The sequence below is a fragment of the Bidens hawaiensis genome, unplaced genomic scaffold (genome assembly GCF_021521415.1).
Source record: "Bidens hawaiensis isolate Kalapana, Puna unplaced genomic scaffold, B.hawaiensis_p1.1 tig00027336_1, whole genome shotgun sequence".
NCBI classification, from domain to species: domain Eukaryota; kingdom Viridiplantae; phylum Streptophyta; class Magnoliopsida; order Asterales; family Asteraceae; genus Bidens; species Bidens hawaiensis.
In genome coordinates this window covers 222,632-245,111 of record NW_027494426.1, presented here as the reverse complement: position 1 = coordinate 245,111, position 22,480 = coordinate 222,632, and the positions used below count along the sequence as shown (strand labels likewise).

Genomic DNA, 22,480 nt, shown 5'->3' with positions numbered 1-22,480 from the left:
TTCATGCTAAGTCATCTTATATAGTACGGCAAACATGCCAACGGAAGGATCGTAGTTGTGCGCTTGACAGCAAAACTCGAAATGTCGAATGCTTAGCATCCCAAAAGGATGAATCTGGGATAAATAAATCTCGTATGCCGTCAAGATCGATTGTACGAATTTGGTCACGGGCAACCGGAAATTCCCAGTGGTAAAATGGTCCAAGTAAACGGCCATCTTCTTCGACGGTGGTGCAGTCGCAATGGCCCCTTTTGCCGGACGTTCGGCTTCCCATTCCGGTGGAAAGCCATATACGTTTTTAACGTCCTGGAAATCTTTGTCTTTTATATCGCACCCGACTTCATGAATCGCGGGTGGATTTTTCTTCTGAGCAGCCATTTGAACATAATATAAAGATGGATGCAAGAAAGCAAAGTCCTCTGATATGATTAAAAGAAACTTCTCTGATATAATCGAAAGAGAAAATATGTAAGTGATAAAAATGGGTTGAAGACATCAAGGCCTATTTATACTCATCGCAATTAATGCGACAGTCTGACTGACAGAGGAAAGAGAATATGTGCACCATGGAATGACTGACACGTCAGGCGGGAGATTCAAAAAAGCATTTTACAGCTGTCAAACAGGCGTTTTACACGTCTTGTCAGCCACCGCCTAAAATTCTCTTTCCTCCACATCATCAATACTATTCAACTTGCACAGGTTCAAAATATCTCGCAAAGATATTATCTCATAGAAAAGAACAGTATTTACCAAACATAATATTTCTTCCATTAAAATATTCAAAAATGATGATTACAAAAACATGGAAAAGAAATTACAAAATCTAGACCTTAAGCCTATCTACAAACTAGGAGCGGATGTGTCTTTCGGAGCTTTTGGAGCATCATCTTCAGACTCGTCGTCCTCATAATCCTCATCCTCCGATTCATCATCTATGTAGACCCGCAACTGCTTCACACCATCTTCAGCCAAGGCAAACTCAGGAAGCTATATGTTGCAGCGGGAAGGTCAGATCGTCATACTCTTTTACCCGCATATCCAATTCTTGCTTCACGTCAAGGCCATAAAGCGGGTGGCTCTCAATAGATTTCCCGGATTGGGCAAATGCCAATCCTTCATTAAAGCCCTTTACCCGGCCAACACCTTCCGAGGCAGTTGTCAAATTCTCGAAGCAATCAGTAAGCTCCGTACTCTTCTTGATATGACGGATAACCTAACAACAAAACATAGGGGATATATTAGCACACAAAACTTGAAGTGCACAGACAAAGCAACATACGAGAAAATCTTACTGAGTCAAGGCCACGATTGAGGAAATATTGCCTTTCCCGTTCAGCACGCTCCGCCCGGCCGCGAAGTTCTTGTAATTCGGCGGAGGTGCGGTTGCTTGCTTCAGTTTGAGATTGCAAGAGGGAGTCATACGCAGACTGCATTTCAGCACCAGTTTTATCCTTTAGTTTGAATTGCTTCCTCTGCAATGTTAGTTCAGTCTCGAGCTCTTGGATCCGGATGCCTTGAAGAGACACTTCACCTTGAGCCACCGCCAAATCATCCTTCTTCTTTTGGGCTTCAGCTCGGGCGGCCTCAAGAACAGTATTCTGTTTCTCGCAGGCCCCTTTCCACCGTTTAGCAGCGTCAGCATTTCGCTCTTTTTCCTTTTGGAGTGCATCTTCGGCGTCAGTTTGTTTCCACCTAGCTACACTCGCTGCTTTACGGTGCTCCTCAGCTTCCTTCTTTGCAACTTTTACAGCTTCGGAAGTCGCGCCCAGCTTCCCGCCCATCGTATGCCACTCACGTAAAATTTCTTGACAACAAGCTAAGCTGTTAGTCAAAGAAACGGATAAATCCGTGTGAAATTCTTGGCGGGAGCGAGTTTGTTGGTACGCCATTTCAGCCGGCGGCATACAATGCTCAACAAAACTCATACAGGTCTTGGGATTCGAAACCCGAGACCCATTGGCAATGCCAGGACAGGACAAACAAGTCATAATCTCCCCCAATGTACATTCCCGAAATAATGAGAACTTGAAGTTTCGAGACGAACAGGAGTGGAGGAAGACTGTTGTGGGGCACCTTGTGAAGAACCTCCCCCAACTTCATGGACAGAAGGTCCAAATAAAGAGTCATCCCATTCGCCCGTTGTAAAAGGCGAAGAGATAGGGTAAAATTGAGGAGGAGGTCGCATCGGAGACTCATTAGATCTAAAGCCCTCTGAAATGACTTCAGGGTTATCATGTTGAAAGTCGGTGGCATCCCTACCCTGGAAAAGATAATCCAGGGATCCGGTAGTCACCGGCTAAACGTTAGACCCCTCCACGGTCGTTCAATAGGAGGGGTAACAGGTCTATCCGCCTCCTTCTCCGGAGGAGGCGACGGTTGTTTTTCAACATTCGGTGTTGGCGTGGATAACCTACAATGGACGGATCTGCATAAGAACTCATAGTCAGGTCTCATTGTCATAAATAACAAAAGTTAACAAGTAAGAACTCACCAGTCACCGTTCCCAGAGGCTCCGCAAGGTTGGGTGGTAGCGGCTTCCTCGGACGATGTGTCCGGCGTTTCTTCGCCTTCGGCCCCTTCCCGACGTCCGCAGCACTAGTACCTGCGTCACTCGCCTGAGATACATGGAAGGGCCTCTTCCGGTAAAGTTCTGCCAGCAAATGAGAGACAGATGAAATCTCAGGAGCATCATCCGAGCTTTCCTCCTCAAGGAGGGCGGAATCGTCACTTAGAATAACGATTGTCCCTTCGAAGGTCAGCGCGTTAAGAGGCGGAGGGTTCAGGATATACGCACCGGATTCGAAGATAGCCTCCGAGACAATTGGTTCAGCACGTACTTTGACCGGAAAAAGGAAGTATTTAGCAGTCCTCTCAAGGACAGGCGTATCCTTTGCGTCGCGAATGGTCTTACCCACGCAACCCTTGCCATCATCCAAGGCGTTCAACATTGATCCAAAACCTGAAAACAAACGAAAACGTCAACAATAAAAACACAAAAAACAGAAAGGCAAAGGAACAAAGTAACAAACTCACGGCCATCTAGCTCAATAAAAACAGGCTCCATGAAAGGAGAAGGCCACAAGCGGCTCATACCCGCCCATACAAGGGCTTCTTCAGGAAGCGCCCGCATCGGCGTTGGTGAAGCAGTCAGCTGGTGGAACCAGTCACGCTTCCCATGAGCAGCCGGAGTAATATCAGTAAGGGCGTCGTTGGGAGCACGACGGATCATGGTCTCAGGCACCACGTCCTCAGAGATCCAGAAGAATTTTTTCTTCTAATCCTTGGAAGTATCTTCAGTAACATTGCTGATAACCCTATCAGGCAAACTATGGCAAGTGAACCATCCATTCCGGTTAGCCATCTTGTAAAATACAATGAATCGGTCCAGCCGGGGTACTATTTCATATGCCATATAGACGAACTCGAAGTGGCGAATTCGCATGACGGTACGTGGGTGAAGTTGAGATAAATGAATCCCAAACGCCTTGACCACTCGTTAAAAAAACTTTGTGATGGGAAGGCGAAAGTTCCCACAGTCAAAAATAGTCGGCATATAAAGCCATCTTCCCAGGAGGTGGGAAACTGGCAATGGAACCGGCAGATGGGAACTCCGGTTCCCATTCCGGTGGAATGCCATAGGTTGTAATGAGTTATTGGTATTCCTCTTGGTCCTAGTGGACTTCTATCTCATCAACCTCAGATTGAGCAGTTGCTATTACAAACACTTGATGAAATATCGGGTTATTTCAAGGAAGGTTAAGTGACAAATTAAAGGTTTTCAGAAAAAGAAAGCAAGTTAATATCCAAGATTCAAAGGCGATAAAACTTCAAAAAGAAGTTAACTCCCTCTATTTATACCCACCGCAATTAATGCGATGGGATACGAACAGTGGAGAGAGAAAAAACCATCCAGTAAATGATTGCCACGTCACGCGAAAAATTCGAAAAAGGGAAAAGTAATACAGTCGGGTACAGTGACAGTCGTCATAAACGTCCTGTCACCTGCACACGCGCATGCGAGTGGCCAACTTGTCCTTTTTCATGATTATCCACAGCAACAAAAGATATTTCTCACCAACGTGCAAAGTCAAAAATCCCCAAATCCACATTAAGTCTAGAATTTCACCCGCATAAAATACTTCACACGGCAGAAACACTGGACTGGGGGGACTTATAGAGGTAGGGTACTAAAAAGACCCAAATACCCTTAAGTAACACCCGCGGGTCAACCAAGAGCACGTCACAAGTCACCCGCGGGACATATGAACCATCCGCATAAATCATCTGAGGAAGAAACACCCTCATAACACATGCGGGTGCATCCTGGCACCCTCAAAAGTCATCCGCGGGAAGGAATAACTTTCCGCGTAAATGACCACGAGGTAATGCTCCGGGATAGCTGTCAATAACTAATTACCTTCTAGAAGATTTATCAAAGATGCTTTCTTGAGCAATACGTGATCACTTGGCCAATTAACTAGTGACACCTGGCAGGGTCGTTATAACCGTGCACATGGCCAATATTACCCCGTTAACCAATGTTAGAGAGACACGTGTCCAGGTTGTTATACATGCACATGCAACGTATAGGCTGAACCTATCATATGAGGACACGTATCCAGACGGTTATGAAAGCATCTACTAAAGGGACAGCTGGCCCAATCACTTCCCTACACCCTTCGGCTATAAATACTCTCTCAATCATCATGAGGTATTCATTCACTCCCACTGTACTCTCTCAATTTACTTAAGTACTTTACTCTCGTCAGAACTGTACTTATTCTCACGCCGGAGGGTGGTTACGGGAAGACCCCCCCCCCTCTTGTCCTTCCCGTAACGAGCTCACGATGTTTGTTTTGCAGGTTCACGTCATTGGACTTTGGGGAATTGTGTTCATATCGTATCGGCAGTTAACCGTATCCTACCCTGTTGACTCATTGGATCTAGGACCCATTAGTGGGGAGTAGATCCGTGTTTCTTCAGGACACTTCACTAATCAAGTACCCCAAAATAGTTTTTTTTTCCAAAAATAATAAATAAAAGCATATTAAAAAATTTAAAGAAAAACTTTCAATTAATACTTAAAAATAAATATAACAAACCACGTACGATGAGTTTTAAAATTATATATCCAACCATATTTTTCTAGAGTCGCTTCCAACATTTCTCCGGTCTAGTAGTTGTGGGGGCAAGTAAAAATCATTATCTCCTTGTTACATAACTGTGTTCATCATCTCTATTTGTTTCGCTAATGTCACACCCGGCCCTGAGCGGCGGAAACAGCCGGGCGCGCACGAGTGGGGATTGATAATTAAGCACGGGCCATTGCAAACATTCAAAGATTTTCATTGCGCATGAAAAGTTTAAAAATACATTACATTGATTAAAAATTACATAAAAACATCCAAGTATAAAAACTGTTGAAGATTTCCACGCCATATCCCCTTGCGCGGCGGGAACAACCACGCGCATCGAAGGGATAGAACTAAAATCTTCCAAAAGCTAGTTTTAGATGTTCAGCGTGAGGTGCTCTAAGTGTGACTCCATGCGCTACCTAGTTATCTCCTGAAAGACACGTAAAAACATTTGAATCAGTATAAACTGAGTGAGTTCACAAGTTTTAGTAACTTGATAAATCGTATTGCATCATAATCTTGATACAAATCATTCTGAAACATAATTCTGATAGCATCATTAAAACACATGCTAGGTAAAACATAGTTCTATCAACATATTCTGATAAAAATCGTTCCGCGGTTTACGCGCGAACATTTCTGGGAACTGTGCTCGTCTATGCAAAGTGGCGCTGCCACTACGAGCTAAAGTAATACCGTCCCGCGGGTTACGCGCGAACGTTTCAGGAAAATGTGCTCGTCCATGCAAAGTGGCGCTGCCACTATGAGCTAATCAATAATTCCGTCCCGCGGGTTACGCGCGGACGTTGTGCCGGAAAACAAGGCGCTCGTCCATGCAAAGAGGCGCGACCCCTACGAGCGGGCTCAAACCCATAGTACTGCCCCATGACCATACTAGGCACTCGTCCATGCAAAGAGGTGCGACCCCTACGAGTGGGTGGATCAAACCAGCAGTCCCTACCCTTAGAGTTCCAATGGTAAAGTGATCACTTACTCGAGTTCTAGCGCACATACATCGAAAACCTTAGATAGCCGTTTGCATTGCTCATCATGAAACATAACTTAAACACATAATCGCTTGCATAGCTTGTAAGTATACCATGATAAAACATTATTTAAGTACGTGTCCCTCGCCCCGAAAACAGTTTAAAAATAGTGAAAACAGTGAAAATAGGGGCTGTGAGACTCACCTGTGGTTCTTGTTAAGGGATTAATCGAGATTCGGGTTTTCTTGGTGTTGGCCCCGGAATCGAAGGTCTAGAATACGATTAAATAACAAGAAGTATATATATTAAGATCAAGAAATAGGAGAATATAAGGTTTGGAAAGTAGATCTCAAGTTTATAACCTCGGCTTACCTAGTAACTGGAACGGAATCGAAAATAACGGATGCTCGGGAGATGATTAGTGCAAGTTTGCAGTTCTTTGAAGTGTGTTTCGAGTGATAATTTAGGTTACATATTTATAGGCAAACTCAAGGGAACACAATCCCTTGCTTTAGGGGATTGTAATCTTTTCATATCTAGGTGTAATGATGATAAAGTATGGAAATTATTATTGTTTATTGTTTATTTAAAAGTGGAGGAGTGGACAAAAGATCTTGATTTGATTTGGACAGGACATGCAGGTCTGGGGTTGGTGAGAATAGGGTGGCTGACAGTTGACTTTTCATGTTACAGTGTGCTTTTTCAGGTACTTTTGTCAGTGTTCAGTAAAAAGTGGAAAATCTCTGAAACACGCTACTGTTTCCTTTTGGGCGGGAGTAATCTCCTTATGACTGGAGAATAGACTAAGTGTTCTGTGCGCATCACTTTGTGCGCATAGCTTTCTGCGTGAAGGACATTTCTTTGCTGCGGGTAGGTGCGTAACCTTCTCGCAGTTAGGGATATTGAGTTTCATTTGTAGATTCTCCAGGTGGTCTTGGTATTTCAACATAGTGATCAGTCATGTTGAAGTCAATTCCATCTTGGAGCTTCAGACAAACTAGCTCTCAATGTTCCCGCCATGCGAGGAGGTTAGTTCCCTTCCGCACGCGCATAAACAATTTAGGATGCACCCGCCTTAGCATCATGCGGGATGGTCAACCCATAGACAACATAACGTAAAGTTACATGAAAACATAAAGCCAAAACATTCGCGCATGGCGCATCTAATATATGCCCACGCTGGTTCTTAACATGGTGCGCTCGCGCAGGTTGCACATAACAAATGCACGCGCTGACTAACATAGCGCGCTCGCGCAGGGCAAACATAACAAATGCCCGCGCTGATTCTATATGGCGCGCATAATATTTACAATCACCTAATTATTAGGTTGATTACTTAGTTTAAGGGATTGGGAATTTACCGGGTGTCACATTCTCCCCTCGTTAAACGAATTTCGTCCCGAAATTTAGGAGACGTTGCTGGCAGAAGCCATGCTCTGAAAGAGGTGTGGGTATTTCTTGCGTATTTGGTCTTCTCTTTCCCAAGTGAATTCAGGCCCACGCTTCGAGTTCCATTGAACCTTTACTAACTTGATTTTGCTTCTGCGTAACTTTTGTTCTTTCCAATCGGTTACTGCTATAGGTTCTTCTACGAAGTGCAGCTGTTTGTCGATGTGAATCTCTTCCAACGGCAAAATCAACGTTTCGTCAGAAAAGCACTTTTTGAGGTTGGACACATGAAACGTATCATGAACTCCACTGAGTTCGGCGGGTAAACGGAGTTTATAAGCAACCGGACCGATCCTTTCCAGGATCTCAAATGGTCCAATGAAGCGCGGATTCAACTTTCCTCGCTTGCCGAAACGGGGGACTCCTTTCCATGGAGAGACTTTTAAAAGTACTTTATCCCCTACTTGAAATTCCAATGGTTTCCTTCGCACATCTGCGTAGCTCTTCTGTCTGTCGCGCGCTGTCTTAAGGCGGTCCCTTATCTGAAAAATCTTGTCTGTTGTTTCTTGGATCAATTCCGGACCAGTCATTTGCTTGTCACCTACTTCAGCCCAGCACAGTGGGGATCTACACTTGCGCCCATACAAAGCTTCGAACGGCGCAGCCTTAATGCTTGTGTGATAGCTGTTGTTGTAAGAAAATTCAACCAATGGGAGATGAGTATCCCAGCTTCCTTCGAAATCGATTGCGCACGCGCGTAGCATATCTTCCAATGTCTGGATTGTTCGCTCGCTTTGCCCATCCGTTTGAGGATGATATGCCGTACTCATGTCAAGACGAGTACCTAAAGCCCCTTGTAACGATCTCCAAAACCTTGATGTGAACCGACTATCTCTATCAGAAATGATGGACACTGGGACTCCATGTTTTGAAACTATTTCTCGAATATACAGTCGGGCTAACTTTTCCATCTTATCGGTTTCCTTGATTGGCAGGAAGTGCGCTGACTTAGTTAGCCGATCCACAATAACCCATATTGTGTCATAACCCCCAGGTGTCCTTGGCAGTTTGGTGATGAAGTCCATAGAGATTTGTTCCCACTTCCACATGGGAATTTCTGGCTGCTGAAGCAACCCTGATGGTTTCTGGTATTCAGCCTTCACCTTCGAACACGTCAGGCACTTACTGACATACGTCGCGATGGCGCCTTTAAGATTGGGCCACCAATACAGCGTTTTAACATCTTGGTACATCTTGTCTGCACCAGGATGTACGGAATACCGCGTCTTGTGAGCTTCGTTTAACACTTGCTCGCGCAATCCTCCCTTGAGAGGGACCCATATGCGGTTAGCGAAATATAGATTGCCGTTCTCTTTAAGTTCCAAACTCTTAACCATACCCCCAAGGCATTCGTTTTTAACAAACTCTGGTTTCAAGGCTTCTTGCTGAGCGTCTCGGATGCGGGTAGAGAGATCTGCGTGAATGGTCAACCTTAGAGCCTTGACTCGTAGCGTTTTTATTCGCTCCTTCCTACTTAGCGCGTCTGCTACCACATTCGCCTTTCCAGGGTGGTACTTAATTTCACAATCATAGTCATTCAACAACTCCACCCATCTTCGTTGTCTCATGTTTAAATCCTTTTGATCAAATATATGTTGAAGGCTCTTGTGATCCGTAAAGATTATACACTTTGTACCATAGAGGTAATGGCGCCAAATCTTTAGCGCGAAGACAACCGCTCCAAGTTCTAAATCATGCGTTGTGTAGTTCTTTTCATTGGTCTTGAGTTGGCGTGAGGCATACGCTATGACTTTGTCTCGCTGCATAAGGACACATCCAAGTCCCTGATGTGAAGCGTCGCAGTAAACAACAATGTCATCCATCCCCTCGGGCAAAGACAAAATTGGCGCACTACATAACTTCTGTTTCAACATTTGAAATGCTGTTTCCTGATTTTCGCCCCAAACAAACTTCTTGTCTTTCTGAGTTAGCGCGGTCAGAGGTAGAGCTATTTTGGAGAAGTTCTCAATGAAGCGTCGATAGTAGCCAGCTAGTCCTAGGAATTGCCTCACCTCAGTTGGGGTTTTTGGCGCTTCCCAGTTTTCGATGGCCTTGACTTTGGAAGGATCAACGTGTATTCCTTTCTCGTTTACAACGTGACCGAGAAAGTGAACTTCTCTAAGCCAAAACTCGCACTTGGAAAACTTCGCATACAACTTTTCTTTCCTCAACAATTCCAAAATCAATCTCAGGTGTTGCTCATGCTCGGCCTTGGTCCGTGAGTAAATCAGAATATCATCTATAAACACAATCACAAACTTGTCCAAGTATGGTTTGCACACGCGGTTCATCAGATCCATGAACACAGCCGGCGCATTAGTTAGCCCGAAAGGCATCACTAAGAACTCATAATGGCCGTATCTAGTTCGGAAGGCTGTTTTCGGCACATCTTCCACATGGACCCTAAGTTGGTGGTATCCTGACCGTAGATCTATCTTCGAATAATAACTGGATCCCTGCAACTGGTCAAATAAGTCGTCAATCCTCGGTAAGGGGTACCGATTCTTGACTGTCAGCTTGTTCAGCTCCCTGTAGTCAATACACATTCTGAACGAACCATCCTTCTTCTTAACAAACAGTACTGGAGCTCCCCAAGGTGAAAAGCTTGGGCGTATGAAACCCTTATCCAATAGTTCCTGTAACTGGTTGGATAGCTCTTGCATCTCAGATGGAGCTAATCGATAAGGCGCTCGAGCTACTGGCGCAGCTCCTGGGACTAAATCAATACGAAACTCGACTTGTCGCGGCGGCGGTAATCCGGGCAAATCTTCAGGAAAAACTTCTGGAAATTCGCGCACTACTGGTAAGTCTTCAATTCTTCGCTCATCTCCTTTCTTCTCTACGACATGCGCCAGGAAGGCGTAGCACCCTTTCCTTAGGCACTTTCGCGCCTTTAGGCACGAAATCAGTTTCGTCGCAACTCCCCTTCTTTCCCCTTGAATTACCAAGGTTTCTCCATTCAACAGTGGGATCCGAACCTGCTTCTCATGGCAAATAACTTCCGCGCGGTTCTCGACTAACCAATCCATACCTACCACAATGTCAAAACTTCCCAAGTCTATTGGCAACAAGTTAATATTGAACCCGTGACCTCTCATGACTATTACACATTGTTCAGTTCTTTCGTTCGCGCATAACTGCCTACCATTGGCTAGTTCTATAGTATAAGGCGTGTCTAGCCTACTGGTTGCTAGGCCTAGGGAGTCTTTAAACTCAGCGGATATAAAACTTAGGTCAGCGCCAGTATCAAATAAGACAGATGCAAAATGTCCGTTAAGCAAAAACGTACCGGTTACCACATTCGGCTCTTCTTTAGCTTCGCCTGCGCCGATCACAAAAGCTCTCCCGCGAGCTTGGTTTCCCCTTTGCGGGCAATCCCGACTGAAATGCCCTGGCTTCCCGCATGCGTAGCAGTTGTCGCTTGCTCCAGCTTCTCTGACACGGCAATTCATCGTCTTGTGCCCTGGTCTGCCACATTTGGCACATTCGATTCTTGCGCATTCACCCTCGTGGTGATACTTGCATTTGTTGCACCATGGGCGAGGCCCGCTGTATCCTTTTCGTGGTGGCTCCGCGGCCTGAATCGCGTAAACCCTTGCGCTTTCCTGCTTCTTGAATGGTGGCTGCTTGGAGTCGGACCCTCGGTGGTGAGAGTTCCATTTCCTCTTGGGATCAGGGGTTCGCTGCTCGATTCCGCGCGTAGTCAACATACCCGCACGGACCGTATCCCTTGTAAGGGTGATGGCCCGCGCTACCGCCTCATCAAAGGTTGGAGGCGCTGCGGCGTTGAGCGGAACCCTAACAACAGGAGGTAACCCAAAAATATACCTCTCGATCTTCTTTTCCTCCGTGTTTGCCATGTCTGGTACCAATTGGCAAAGTTCGTTGAACCGGTTGTTGTAGGCGTCGATATCCGTTCCTACCATGGTGTGGTTCCAGAATTCCTGTTGTAGACTCTGGATTTCTGCGCGAGAGCAGAACTTTCTCATCATCATCTCCTTCAGTTCCTCCCAGGTCTTGTGGAGAGCAACTTCTCGCCCCAATGTTTTCGTTTGAAGCTTCCACCAAGACGAAGCTGCCTCTTGGAACATGCAGGTCGCGTAAAGGACCTTCTGGTTCTCACTACATCCGCTAATGGAGAGAACTGTCTCCATCTTGTCAATCCAGTTGTAGAGCCCAATGGCCCCTTCGGTTCCCTTGAATGGCCAAGGCTTACAGGCCATGAATGTCTTATAGGAACATCCTTTGTCCAAGGTTCCTGATTCGGGTTCTGGGGTCTCATTCTGACGACCCTGACTTGATTCGGCCTTGCTGGCCTCATGTGTTGCGATTGCTTGCGCGATTATTTCCGCGAGTTCCTCGGGTGTCATGGTAATTCCTTTGGCTTTAGTTGGAGGCATTCTCGCTTTAAAAGAGAATGAAAATATATCAAACTTAGCGCATGTACTCTGAGCACATAATGTTCTTTATCTTTATTCACTAGACACTGTGTGACCCGTGTTCCTAAGTGTGTGTATAGTTTCTTTTGAAAATATTTTCTTTGAAAAATATTTCATGCGATTCCCCAACGGTTATAGTCTAGGTTAAAACTTCTTTTCCTAGTTCGCTATAACCAGTGCTCTGATACCAATCTGTCACACCCGGCCCTGAGCGGCGGAAACAGCCGGGCGCGCACGAGTGGGGATTGATAATTAAGCACGGGCCATTGCAAACATTCAAAGATTTTCATTGCGCATGAAAAGTTTAATACAAATACATTACATTGATTAAAAATTACATAAAAACATCCAAGTATAAAAACTGTTGAAGATTTCCACGCCATATCCCCTTGCGCGGCGGGAACAACCACGCGCATCGAAGGGATAGAACTAAAATCTTCCAAAAGCTAGTTTTAGATGTTCAGCGTGAGGTGCTCTAAGTGTGACTCCATGCGCTACCTAGTTATCTCCTGAAAGACACGTAAAAACATTTGAATCAGTATAAACTGAGTGAGTTCACAAGTTTTAGTAACTTGATAAATCGTATTGCATCATAATCTTGATACAAATCATTCTGAAACATAATTCTGATAGCATCATTAAAACACATTCTAGGTAAAACATAGTTCTATCAACATATTCTGATAAAAATCGTTCCGCGGTTTACGCGCGAACATTTCTGGGAACTGTGCTCGTCTATGCAAAGTGGCGCTGCCACTACGAGCTAAAGTAATACCGTCCCGCGGGTTACGCGCGAACGTTTCAGGAAAATGTGCTCGTCCATGCAAAGTGGCGCTGCCACTACGAGCTAATCAATAATTCCGTCCCGCGGGTTACGCGCGGACGTTGTGCCGGAAAACAAGGCGCTCGTCCATGCAAAGAGGCGCGACCCCTACGAGCGGGCTCAAACCCATAGTACTGCCCCATGACCATACTAGGCACTCGTCCATGCAAAGAGGTGCGACCCCTACGAGTGGGTGGATCAAACCAGCAGTCCCTACCCTTAGAGTTCCAATGGTAAAGTGATCACTTACTCGAGTTCTAGCGCACATACATCGAAAACCTTAGATAGCCGTTTGCATTGCTCATCATGAAACATAACTTAAACACATAATCGCTTGCATAGCTTGTAAGTATACCATGATAAAACATTATTTAAGTACGTGTCCCTCGCCCCGAAAACAGTTTAAAAATAGTGAAAACAGTGAAAATAGGGGCTGTGAGACTCACCTGTGGTTCTTGTTAAGGGATTAATCGAGATTCGGGTTTTCTTGGTGTTGGCCCCGGAATCGAAGGTCTAGAATACGATTAAATAACAAGAAGTATATATATTAAGATCAAGAAATAGGAGAATATAAGGTTTGGAAAGTAGATCTCAAGTTTATAACCTCGGCTTACCTAGTAACTGGAACGGAATCGAAAATAACGGATGCTCGGGAGATGATTAGTGCAAGTTTGCAGTTCTTTGAAGTGTGTTTCGAGTGATAATTTAGGTTACATATTTATAGGCAAACTCAAGGGAACACAATCCCTTGCTTTAGGGGATTGTAATCTTTTCATATCTAGGTGTAATGATGATAAAGTATGGAAATTATTATTGTTTATTGTTTATTTAAAAGTGGAGGAGTGGACAAAAGATCTTGATTTGATTTGGACAGGACATGCAGGTCTGGGGTTGGTGAGAATAGGGTGGCTGACAGTTGACTTTTCATGTTACAGTGTGCTTTTTCAGGTACTTTTGTCAGTGTTCAGTAAAAAGTGGAAAATCTCTGAAACACGCTACTGTTTCCTTTTGGGCGGGAGTAATCTCCTTATGACTGGAGAATAGACTAAGTGTTCTGTGCGCATCACTTTGTGCGCATAGCTTTCTGCGTGAAGGACATTTCTTTGCTGCGGGTAGGTGCGTAACCTTCTCGCAGTTAGGGATATTGAGTTTCATTTGTAGATTCTCCAAGTGGTCTTGGTATTTCAACATAGTGATCAGTCATGTTGAAGTCAATTCCATCTTGGAGCTTCAGACAAACTAGCTCTCAATGTTCCCGCCATGCGGGGAGGTTAGTTCCCTTCCGCACGCGCATAAACAATTTAGGATGCACCCGCCTTAGCATCATGCGGGATGGTCAACCCATAGACAACATAACGTAAAGTTACATGAAAACATAAAGCCAAAACATTCGCGCATGGCGCATCTAATATATGCCCACGCTGGTTCTTAACATGGTGCGCTCGCGCAGGTTGCACATAACAAATGCACGCGCTGACTAACATAGCGCGCTCGCGCAGGGCAAACATAACAAATGCCCGCGCTGATTCTATATGGCGCGCATAATATTTACAATCACCTAATTATTAGGTTGATTACTTAGTTTAAGGGATTGGGAATTTACCGGGTGTCACAGCTAAGAACTCGATGGCCGCATTGATTTCCTTCTTTGTCACTTTGATATACTTTTTGTACTCTACTTGTTTCTTTTTGGTGTATTCACAAAGTGTATCGTCCATTTTATTTTTGTTTTCCACAAAGCTTTATGAAGCGGTCATCTTGCCTTATCAACGTGGCCTTGTTGGTGACGGGTTTTCATTTAGGTTTGGCATACCCGGATTCAAGAAGTTCCCAGATTCAGACGACCTTAATCTTTTTTCGAAATTACTGCCCGATTCTTCACCCATCAATGGTACCAAGGCCTATTTAGCATGTGTTCTTACAATCTCCTTTTCTTCATCACATCAAGATCGGCACACCCGCTTTCTCGTAAATGTTCATATACTATAAATATATATTAATACCACTATAATTTATATCAACGCTACAAAAATATATTAAATTATAAAATAATTTTATCGCATGTACCCAAAATCCATTGAAGTTCAGTGTCTCCCATTTTGAACGAATTTAATGAACATTTCGATCGCCGCCAATAAGTGAAATGTAATATGCAACGACCTATTTCCAAAAACTCTCTCTCTTTTGTTGATATTCGACTCGTTTGACTTCGGAGCAATGGCACCAAGATTTGCATAAAGCTACTTCTTGGTTGTTTATCCATTTGTTTAACTATAATAGTCCGTCCTTCGAACCGTGCTCTATTCGCTTCTTCAACATCATTTTGGTCTTCTTTTTTAATTTGTATTTCTTCATTATCATCATCATCATCATCATCCAAATTAACTTGATGTTATGTTTCCAGCACAAAGTCTACATCGTCGGGATCTTCATAAATAGGGAGTGGGCGTTGTGGAATGTCACGCGATACACAAACGGTTCAAACATATCTTGATCGTCCATAGAGCATTCATACCGACCGGGCACAACAAGAGTAGGCCCAAGTGGGTATGAAAATAATGGGGCAGTTGAACATGAGAACTAGGTTGTGGTTGTGTATAAAATGGTTGCGGTGTATACCTTTGAAAGCGCGTGCTCGAACCGGCTCGCCACGTCATCTATCGGCTCCTCTAGTGTGCGGACCAACTCGCATATTGGAATCGCATCCTCTACCGGCTCTTCTCGTTTTCGAAACCCCTCGGGATGTGGAAGATTTTTTGGTTGATGGATTCTTATAACTCTTCATGATTTTTGGTTGTGCATTTTAAGTTGTATGTAAAAATGGTAAATAGTGGAAGGTTAAATAGAAAAATGGTTTTTTTTTTTCAATCTCCCACCCCCCCCCCACCCCCACCAAACAAACTATCTCGATCCCCTAAACGGACACATGTCAACGAACAAATTTCATAGGATTATTGTACACAATTTAGGGTACCCCAAATGGTGAATAGGTTGAGGGCGGCGATATTCACTAGCACGTATGGGTAACCCTTTCGAGTTTGCCAAAGACGCCCCTCTCCCCCGTAAGAATATGATCTTTTCTTTCTTTAAAAAGTAATAGTGTAATGATACATAGAAGATTAACATGACCCATTGTATCACCCTAGGCATATCTCACATCGGTCGTGGATAGGTAATATTCTTGGTTTATAAGGAATGCAATGACTTTTAAATCATCAACATGTTTTTGGCTTAGATGGTTGTGAAGCAGATGTAAACTACATAGTTAATCGTGCTCATGCGGGACTCCGTGAGAGTTATTACTAGGACGGGTACCCTCGGTGGAAGTTTTCATCATGGTAATTGGAAAATACTCGTGGCACAAGGTAGGTGTGTGTAAAACCACCAAATTAACAAATGATACCGAACCATACCAAAAGCTGGTGGGCCGGTTTAATGATTTTTCTGAAAACCGACAATAATGGGTCGGTTATGGTTAAGAAGATTTCTATAGCCACTAAAATCGAACAAAAACCTATTATATGCATTTGTTTAATAATATAGATTAGATGTATTTTTCAATTGCTATGTAATACACCATTACATACAAACGCCTATAAGAATTTATTGCACAGTCAAAAAAATTTAATCTCAAATTTACATACGTCTAAATATACTTAATTATACCGGTTGGAGTTATCCTTAGCTATGCCTAAATTTATGGTTAATTTACCCGCTATAACCTTCAACCCAATCAACCAAAACCACCATAACCAATCAGTTTTGATTATTATCATCCATTTACGATATCTTGGTTATAATGATAGTTTTGAGCCAAAAACCGACCCGGTATACGCCCATAGAGTTAACTTGAAATTATTAAAATAATCATTTCAACTGTTCTAACACGATAAATCCTTGACTGAGAATACGCGCCAAAAACACACACACACACACAATGTCCGCATCAGCAGCGAAATCGAGTTCTCGGAAGAAGAAGATCGTGGAATCGGCTACACCGGAAACGGAATTGAAACGAGTGATGACAGAAGAAGACGAGTTCAACTTCGGTGCTGGTAAATCGAAGCAGCGAGCTGCGAAGAAACAGCGATCAACATTCGAAGACGATGTCGATGCCGATCTGTCTAGGTTAACTTTAACTTAAACTCTCCGTTTCATTTCATACTTCCGATTGCGAAATTAGTTACGTTACGTTGATTCCGCGTTGTTGTTACAATATACATATTAAATCGCCTGTTATTATTTGACGTTTTTGACTGATAAGAAGTTGATATCATATTGATGTAGATTTTGAATTAGGATATCTATTTTTGAAATTTGAGTTTGATTATTTTGTGTAAATTAGGAATTAATATCAGATTGCCTGTAGGTTTTGAATTCAGACGGATTCTATTGTAATTTGAGTTTATTATTTTGTGTAAATAAGGAATTAATACTAGATTGCTGTATATTTTCAATTCGAACATCTATTTTTGAATTTTGATTTGATTAAATAAGGAATTAACATCAAATTGCTGCAGATATTGAATCCGGACAGCTATTTTTGAAATTTGAGTTCATTATTTTGTATGAATTAGAAATTAACATCAGACTGATTGCTGTAGATTTTGAATTTGGATGTCTATATTTGAAATTTGAGTTCATTATTTTTGGCATATTAGATATAAACATTAGATTTCTGTAGATTTTGAATTCGGACAGCTGTTATTGAAATTTGAGTTCTGTAAATAAGAAAATAACATTACGTTGCTGTAGATTTTGATTTTGAGCAGCTATTTTTGAAATTTGAGTTGATTATTATACGGAATTAGGAAATAAACATCAGATTGATGTAGATTGTGAACTCGGACAGTTGTTTTTGAAATTTGCAGTGATATAAAAGGTTTAATGAACGCGTTACATCAGATCAAAGAGAAAGCACAGAAGGACGGACAGAAGAAAAAGGAGGAGACTATTTCGAGGTGAGTTCTGTCATTTACTTAGTTTTTATGAAGTTTATGTTATGGAGAAGTCTGTTGAATCCTCATCAAATTCAAATGTATTTATCATGTTAAGGATAAATTATAAGTATATGGAATTTTATTCAAATTTAAATACATATCATATATTTTCTCACATCTCTTGCATCTTTGTGGCTATATATATCTAAGTCAATATGTGAGTATAAGATTGATTCAAATCCTCCAGGATTTGTTACTTTCATAGTTTGTAGTTTTTATGCATGTTCTTGATATCTGGTTCTATTATGTTACTGGTTATATTTGTTCATCTTGATCTCCCGCAACTATGATGATTGATTGTCTGGCTTATTTGGATTGAAAATGTTTGAATTCTTTGAATTATGCATTGTATTATGATGATGATGTGTATTACCTGGATACAATCTGGATCTAAGCACAAATAGAACATTTGATTTTTCTCTTATATCTTGGCCAAATTAATATTGTTGAACAATTTAATTTGATTTTTATATTAATGTTTTTTGCTTTCATTGCAGTGAAAAAGCACTTATACCACCAAGTAATGTCCAATTAGCAGTCAAATGACTTTTTTGTATAATAATTCACATTATACAAGCCATCATACACAAACACCAGTTGTTTTTCCCAGAATCAACTTTTTTATCACTTGAACCTGAGTTTTTTCATTGAGTATGTTCTTCAAATCCAGATTACCTCGTACTTCAGCTTACACTGCAAGAATCAAACCAAATTAAATGAAGTAGTCTGTGTTTGAAGAACATCGTCAATGAGAAAACCTAGTTCAAGTGAATAGGAAAGCTGATGTGGCGTTTGTGTATGATGACTTGTATACCGTGAATCCATTATACACCTTGTGAGCATATCATATGCAAAACCTGTCAAGTCTAGAAATAATTGATTCAAAAACTTATTACTATTAAGGGTTTTGTTGTTCGCAAAGATATTTTGAATGATGGTTGTTGCAGCAGAACTTATAATAACCATTGGTAATAATATGGTTTTCTACCACTCAAATTTACTGAGACTGATCGGTTTTCGGTTTTTCAATCAGTGTTGCTACAGAAATCAGGTCTAAGTTCGATGAGTTGAAGTCCAAAGTAGAGAAAGAAAGGTATCTGCATGTTTATATTACGGTCTTGATTTACTAATTTCATATTTGTTGAACACATTACTATGTAAATTTCAGACAAAACTTTGCAAGGGCACTATCAAAGAGCTCAAAAGAGGTTTGTAAAGAGAATATAACCTTCTTAAACAGATTACTTGTAACAATTTTGCATTGTCAGTTGAATGCTTAACACATTTATAAAATTTGCATACAGTGTGAGAACTTGCTGAAGAATGAGATTGCCAAATTTCAAGCAGTTTATGAAAATTTCTGCAAAGACAAGAACTCACATCTTCAGGCTCTTAATGGTACGGAACACTCACTAACTCTCAAATCTTCCATAAAAGTAACGATATTATGCAATTATTATAATTATTTGCGTTTAGTGGTTTAAATGTTAATTTCTATTCCTGAGCTTTAATTGTCCTGTTAAAATAACAGATGCCGTTTCAAAATATGAAGGCGAGAAAGAGAAACTGTTCTTGAAATATGAACAACACAGTAAGATATTTACTTATCTAATAATCTATATAAAACTATAATTAAAATTTCAATCATGTTTCACACAGGAAAGAAAGAAAAGAACATGATAATGGAGCATGAAAAGGCATGTGCAACCAAAATTGCTGAACTGGAAGAGTCTCTGAAGAAAAAGAAGCAGGTAGCATATCTCCTTAATTTCAACCCTTGACAAGAATGGGCCAATTCGGGTTATGTTAAATCTCTAACGGGTCAAATGGGTGGGTAAGAATATAGCCTAACACGAAACGGGTAAAAAGTCGCCTTAAAGTGTATTTTCATGCATAAGAACTAGAATAAACTAATCAGTACAAAATATATTAAATTGGCCCGTTGACTTATGAATGACAGTGTTGTGTCATAGGATGACAAGACATTCAGCTTTTTAAGGAAAACTTTAGGCTCGTTTCTTGACAATGCATCTGACGAGGACTTCCCGGCTGATGATTGAAGTGTGAATCTGAAAACTTATTATCTGCAAATGTTATCGGTATTTGTTTTATAGTGTCATAAAGGTGTCTTGCTTCCACTTGATGACTTTAGTGAAGTTTAGGCAAAAAGAGATGCATATCTAGTTATATAATTATCTACCACTTTGGATACTAATATCAACTGCTCTTTCACTGCGTTAGAGATGTAAATCAGATCATATTGGTGTTAAAGTAGCAAATGGTTACTATTAATCTTGTTTACATTGTTTATTCATCTATCATTTTTGAAAATCTTGCAATTTAAAAAGAATAGGACTCACAATATATAATACATAAGTTTTTTCAATGCAAGAATCATAATATAGCATGTTTGCAAGTTAAAGATAATATATATGAAATTGACTCATTTGGCAATGTAGAGGATAATTTTATACAGTAGTATAAGAAAATCCTTTTTATTTTATTATTTTCTTTGTAAAAAGTCAAATCAATAAAAGAAATTGTGCCATTTTAGGGAACCATCTTAGAGGGGGTCCCCAATGACCAGACACACGACTAAATGCGATGGGTACATTACGCAAACTGCAGATAAAGAAAATGGGGATAAGATTTGATTCCTCGGCCTCTGCTTTATATTGCATGTCGTTAACAATTAAGCCATTGTCGTAGAATCTTCTATCTTGTTTACTAATGTATAACACCCAACATAATGATTATACAACCCTAAAATGAATAGTGAAATCGTAGCCAGAAATTTTTTCCTACGGGTTCGGAAAATTTCGAGGGACGGACGACCGATTGTTAATTACCTAGATTTGGGTTTTCTATGGGTTTGATATCAAAATACATTAATATATAACACTAAAACAAATTTTTTTACGGGTTCGACTGAACTCGTCCCCTTAAAGCTGCCTACGCCCCTGTAGTGAATGCTCCCACCTAGGGTTTCAACTGTCTAACAACGATCTTAACTACCTAATATTTTCAACATCCATCTAATCACAAGTGAATCAAGTAAAGTGGGTTTCTATGATTCATATTTGTACTTTTTAACCTTTAACTTCATCTGATCATTTAAAACTCTTTAAATTAACTAACTGACTTTTAAAACTAGATTAGTGGTTAAAAATGTGGCTTATCTAGGTTAGAAAAAGACTATTTAAAACCAATTCTTCTTATTCCCACATATACCTATATTGGTATATTTTTGTTGTTACTTGTTGAGTTAAAAAAAGAATAAAGTGCCATTTTTGTCCCTGTGATTTGGCAAATAATGCGAATTTAGTTCAAAAAGTTTAATTTTTGCATAAGGACCCTCCACATTTCCCAGTTCTAGTCAATTACATCCAAATCACTAACTCCGTTAAATTTAATCGTTAAGTTAGGGGTGGACATGTTTTTTCACTCTTTCTTTATTATAATACTTATTTGAGTGAACTGCAGTTTATATCCCTCTGGTTTGTCCAAATCTGCAGTTTTAGTCCAGTAGTTTCAAATTTGCAATTTCCTTCCATATGGTTTCATTTCACTTGCAATTAAACCCGAATTCCCTAATCTCGTTAAGTCTGGTCGTTAAACATATCAGTGTGCTCTTCACGTGAGGGACAGTTTTGTTCCTCCTTTTTTTTTCCTTTTCCCCCAAATACACCACAGCCCATCACGTGAGGGGGGGCTTGCGAATTAAGACTAGGTTTATTTAGGGAGAGAAACGACAAAATTGGTCGTCACGTGAGGGGCACGCAAATGGGTTAACGACCAAAGTTAACAAGGCTAATAAATTCCGTTTAATTGCAAGTGAAATAAAACTACAAGTACGAAAATTGCAAACTTGAAAGTATTAAACTAAACCGTAGGTTTGAACAAACCACAAGGACAAAAACCGTTGTTCACTGAAATAAGTTATTATAATAATTAAAGAGTGAAAAGACATGTCTACCCCTGACTTAACGATTAAATTTAACGGGGCTAGTGATTTGGGTGTAATTGGCAAGAACTGGAAAACGTGGAGGTCCATATGCAATAAATAAACTTTTTTTGGCTAAATTCGCATTATTTGTCAAATCACAAGGACGAAAATGACACTTTACTCTAAAAAAAATCTTAGAACTAATTAATGCATAACCACTTTTAACTAAAAGAAAACCTATGGATACTAAAGCTTTTCAAAACTCGTGGCTCGAGCTTCACTTGAAATCAACTTGTTTGTATACAAACCGAGTTGAGTTGGCTTGGTTTGTAAACACACTGAGATTAGACTAAAGTATGCTCGCTTGTTGGAACAGTCCTTTTGCTCGTTTAAGTTAAGCCTAAACTTTAATGGTTATAAATTATAGCTCAATATCATTTATAAATAAGCCCACTATAAACCTCCATATATTATCAATAATATTAATTGTTACGACCAAACTTGTTATGGTTTCGCCTCCTAGGTTGTCCATTAATGTTAATCATTATGTGGCCAAAATTATCTTTGTTCCTGTTGATCCTCTTTAGTAACATGTTTTATTGGTGCTTAGTCAAAATTGAAAGTATACATAACAATTCTTATTTTAAACTTAAACCGTGAAACCAAATCGTTAGTAATGATTCAGTTTTAATTTTCAAT

At 41.0% G+C, this 22,480-nt stretch overlaps 1 protein-coding gene across 1 annotated transcript; it reads left to right on the top strand.

Moving 5' to 3' along the window:
- Window positions 1–15,756: 15,756 nt before the first annotated feature.
- Window positions 15,757–20,147, top strand: LOC143575325 (uncharacterized). The gene is made up of 8 exons (XM_077059727.1): window positions 15,757–16,963; window positions 17,707–17,796; window positions 18,869–18,928; window positions 19,004–19,043; window positions 19,140–19,233; window positions 19,367–19,426; window positions 19,495–19,586; window positions 19,809–20,147. The coding sequence occupies exons 1-8, from the start codon at window positions 16,773–16,775 to the stop codon at window positions 19,893–19,895; spliced, it is 714 nt and encodes a 237-aa protein (XP_076915842.1). The 5' UTR covers window positions 15,757–16,772; the 3' UTR covers window positions 19,896–20,147.
- Window positions 20,148–22,480: the final 2,333 nt, after the last annotated feature.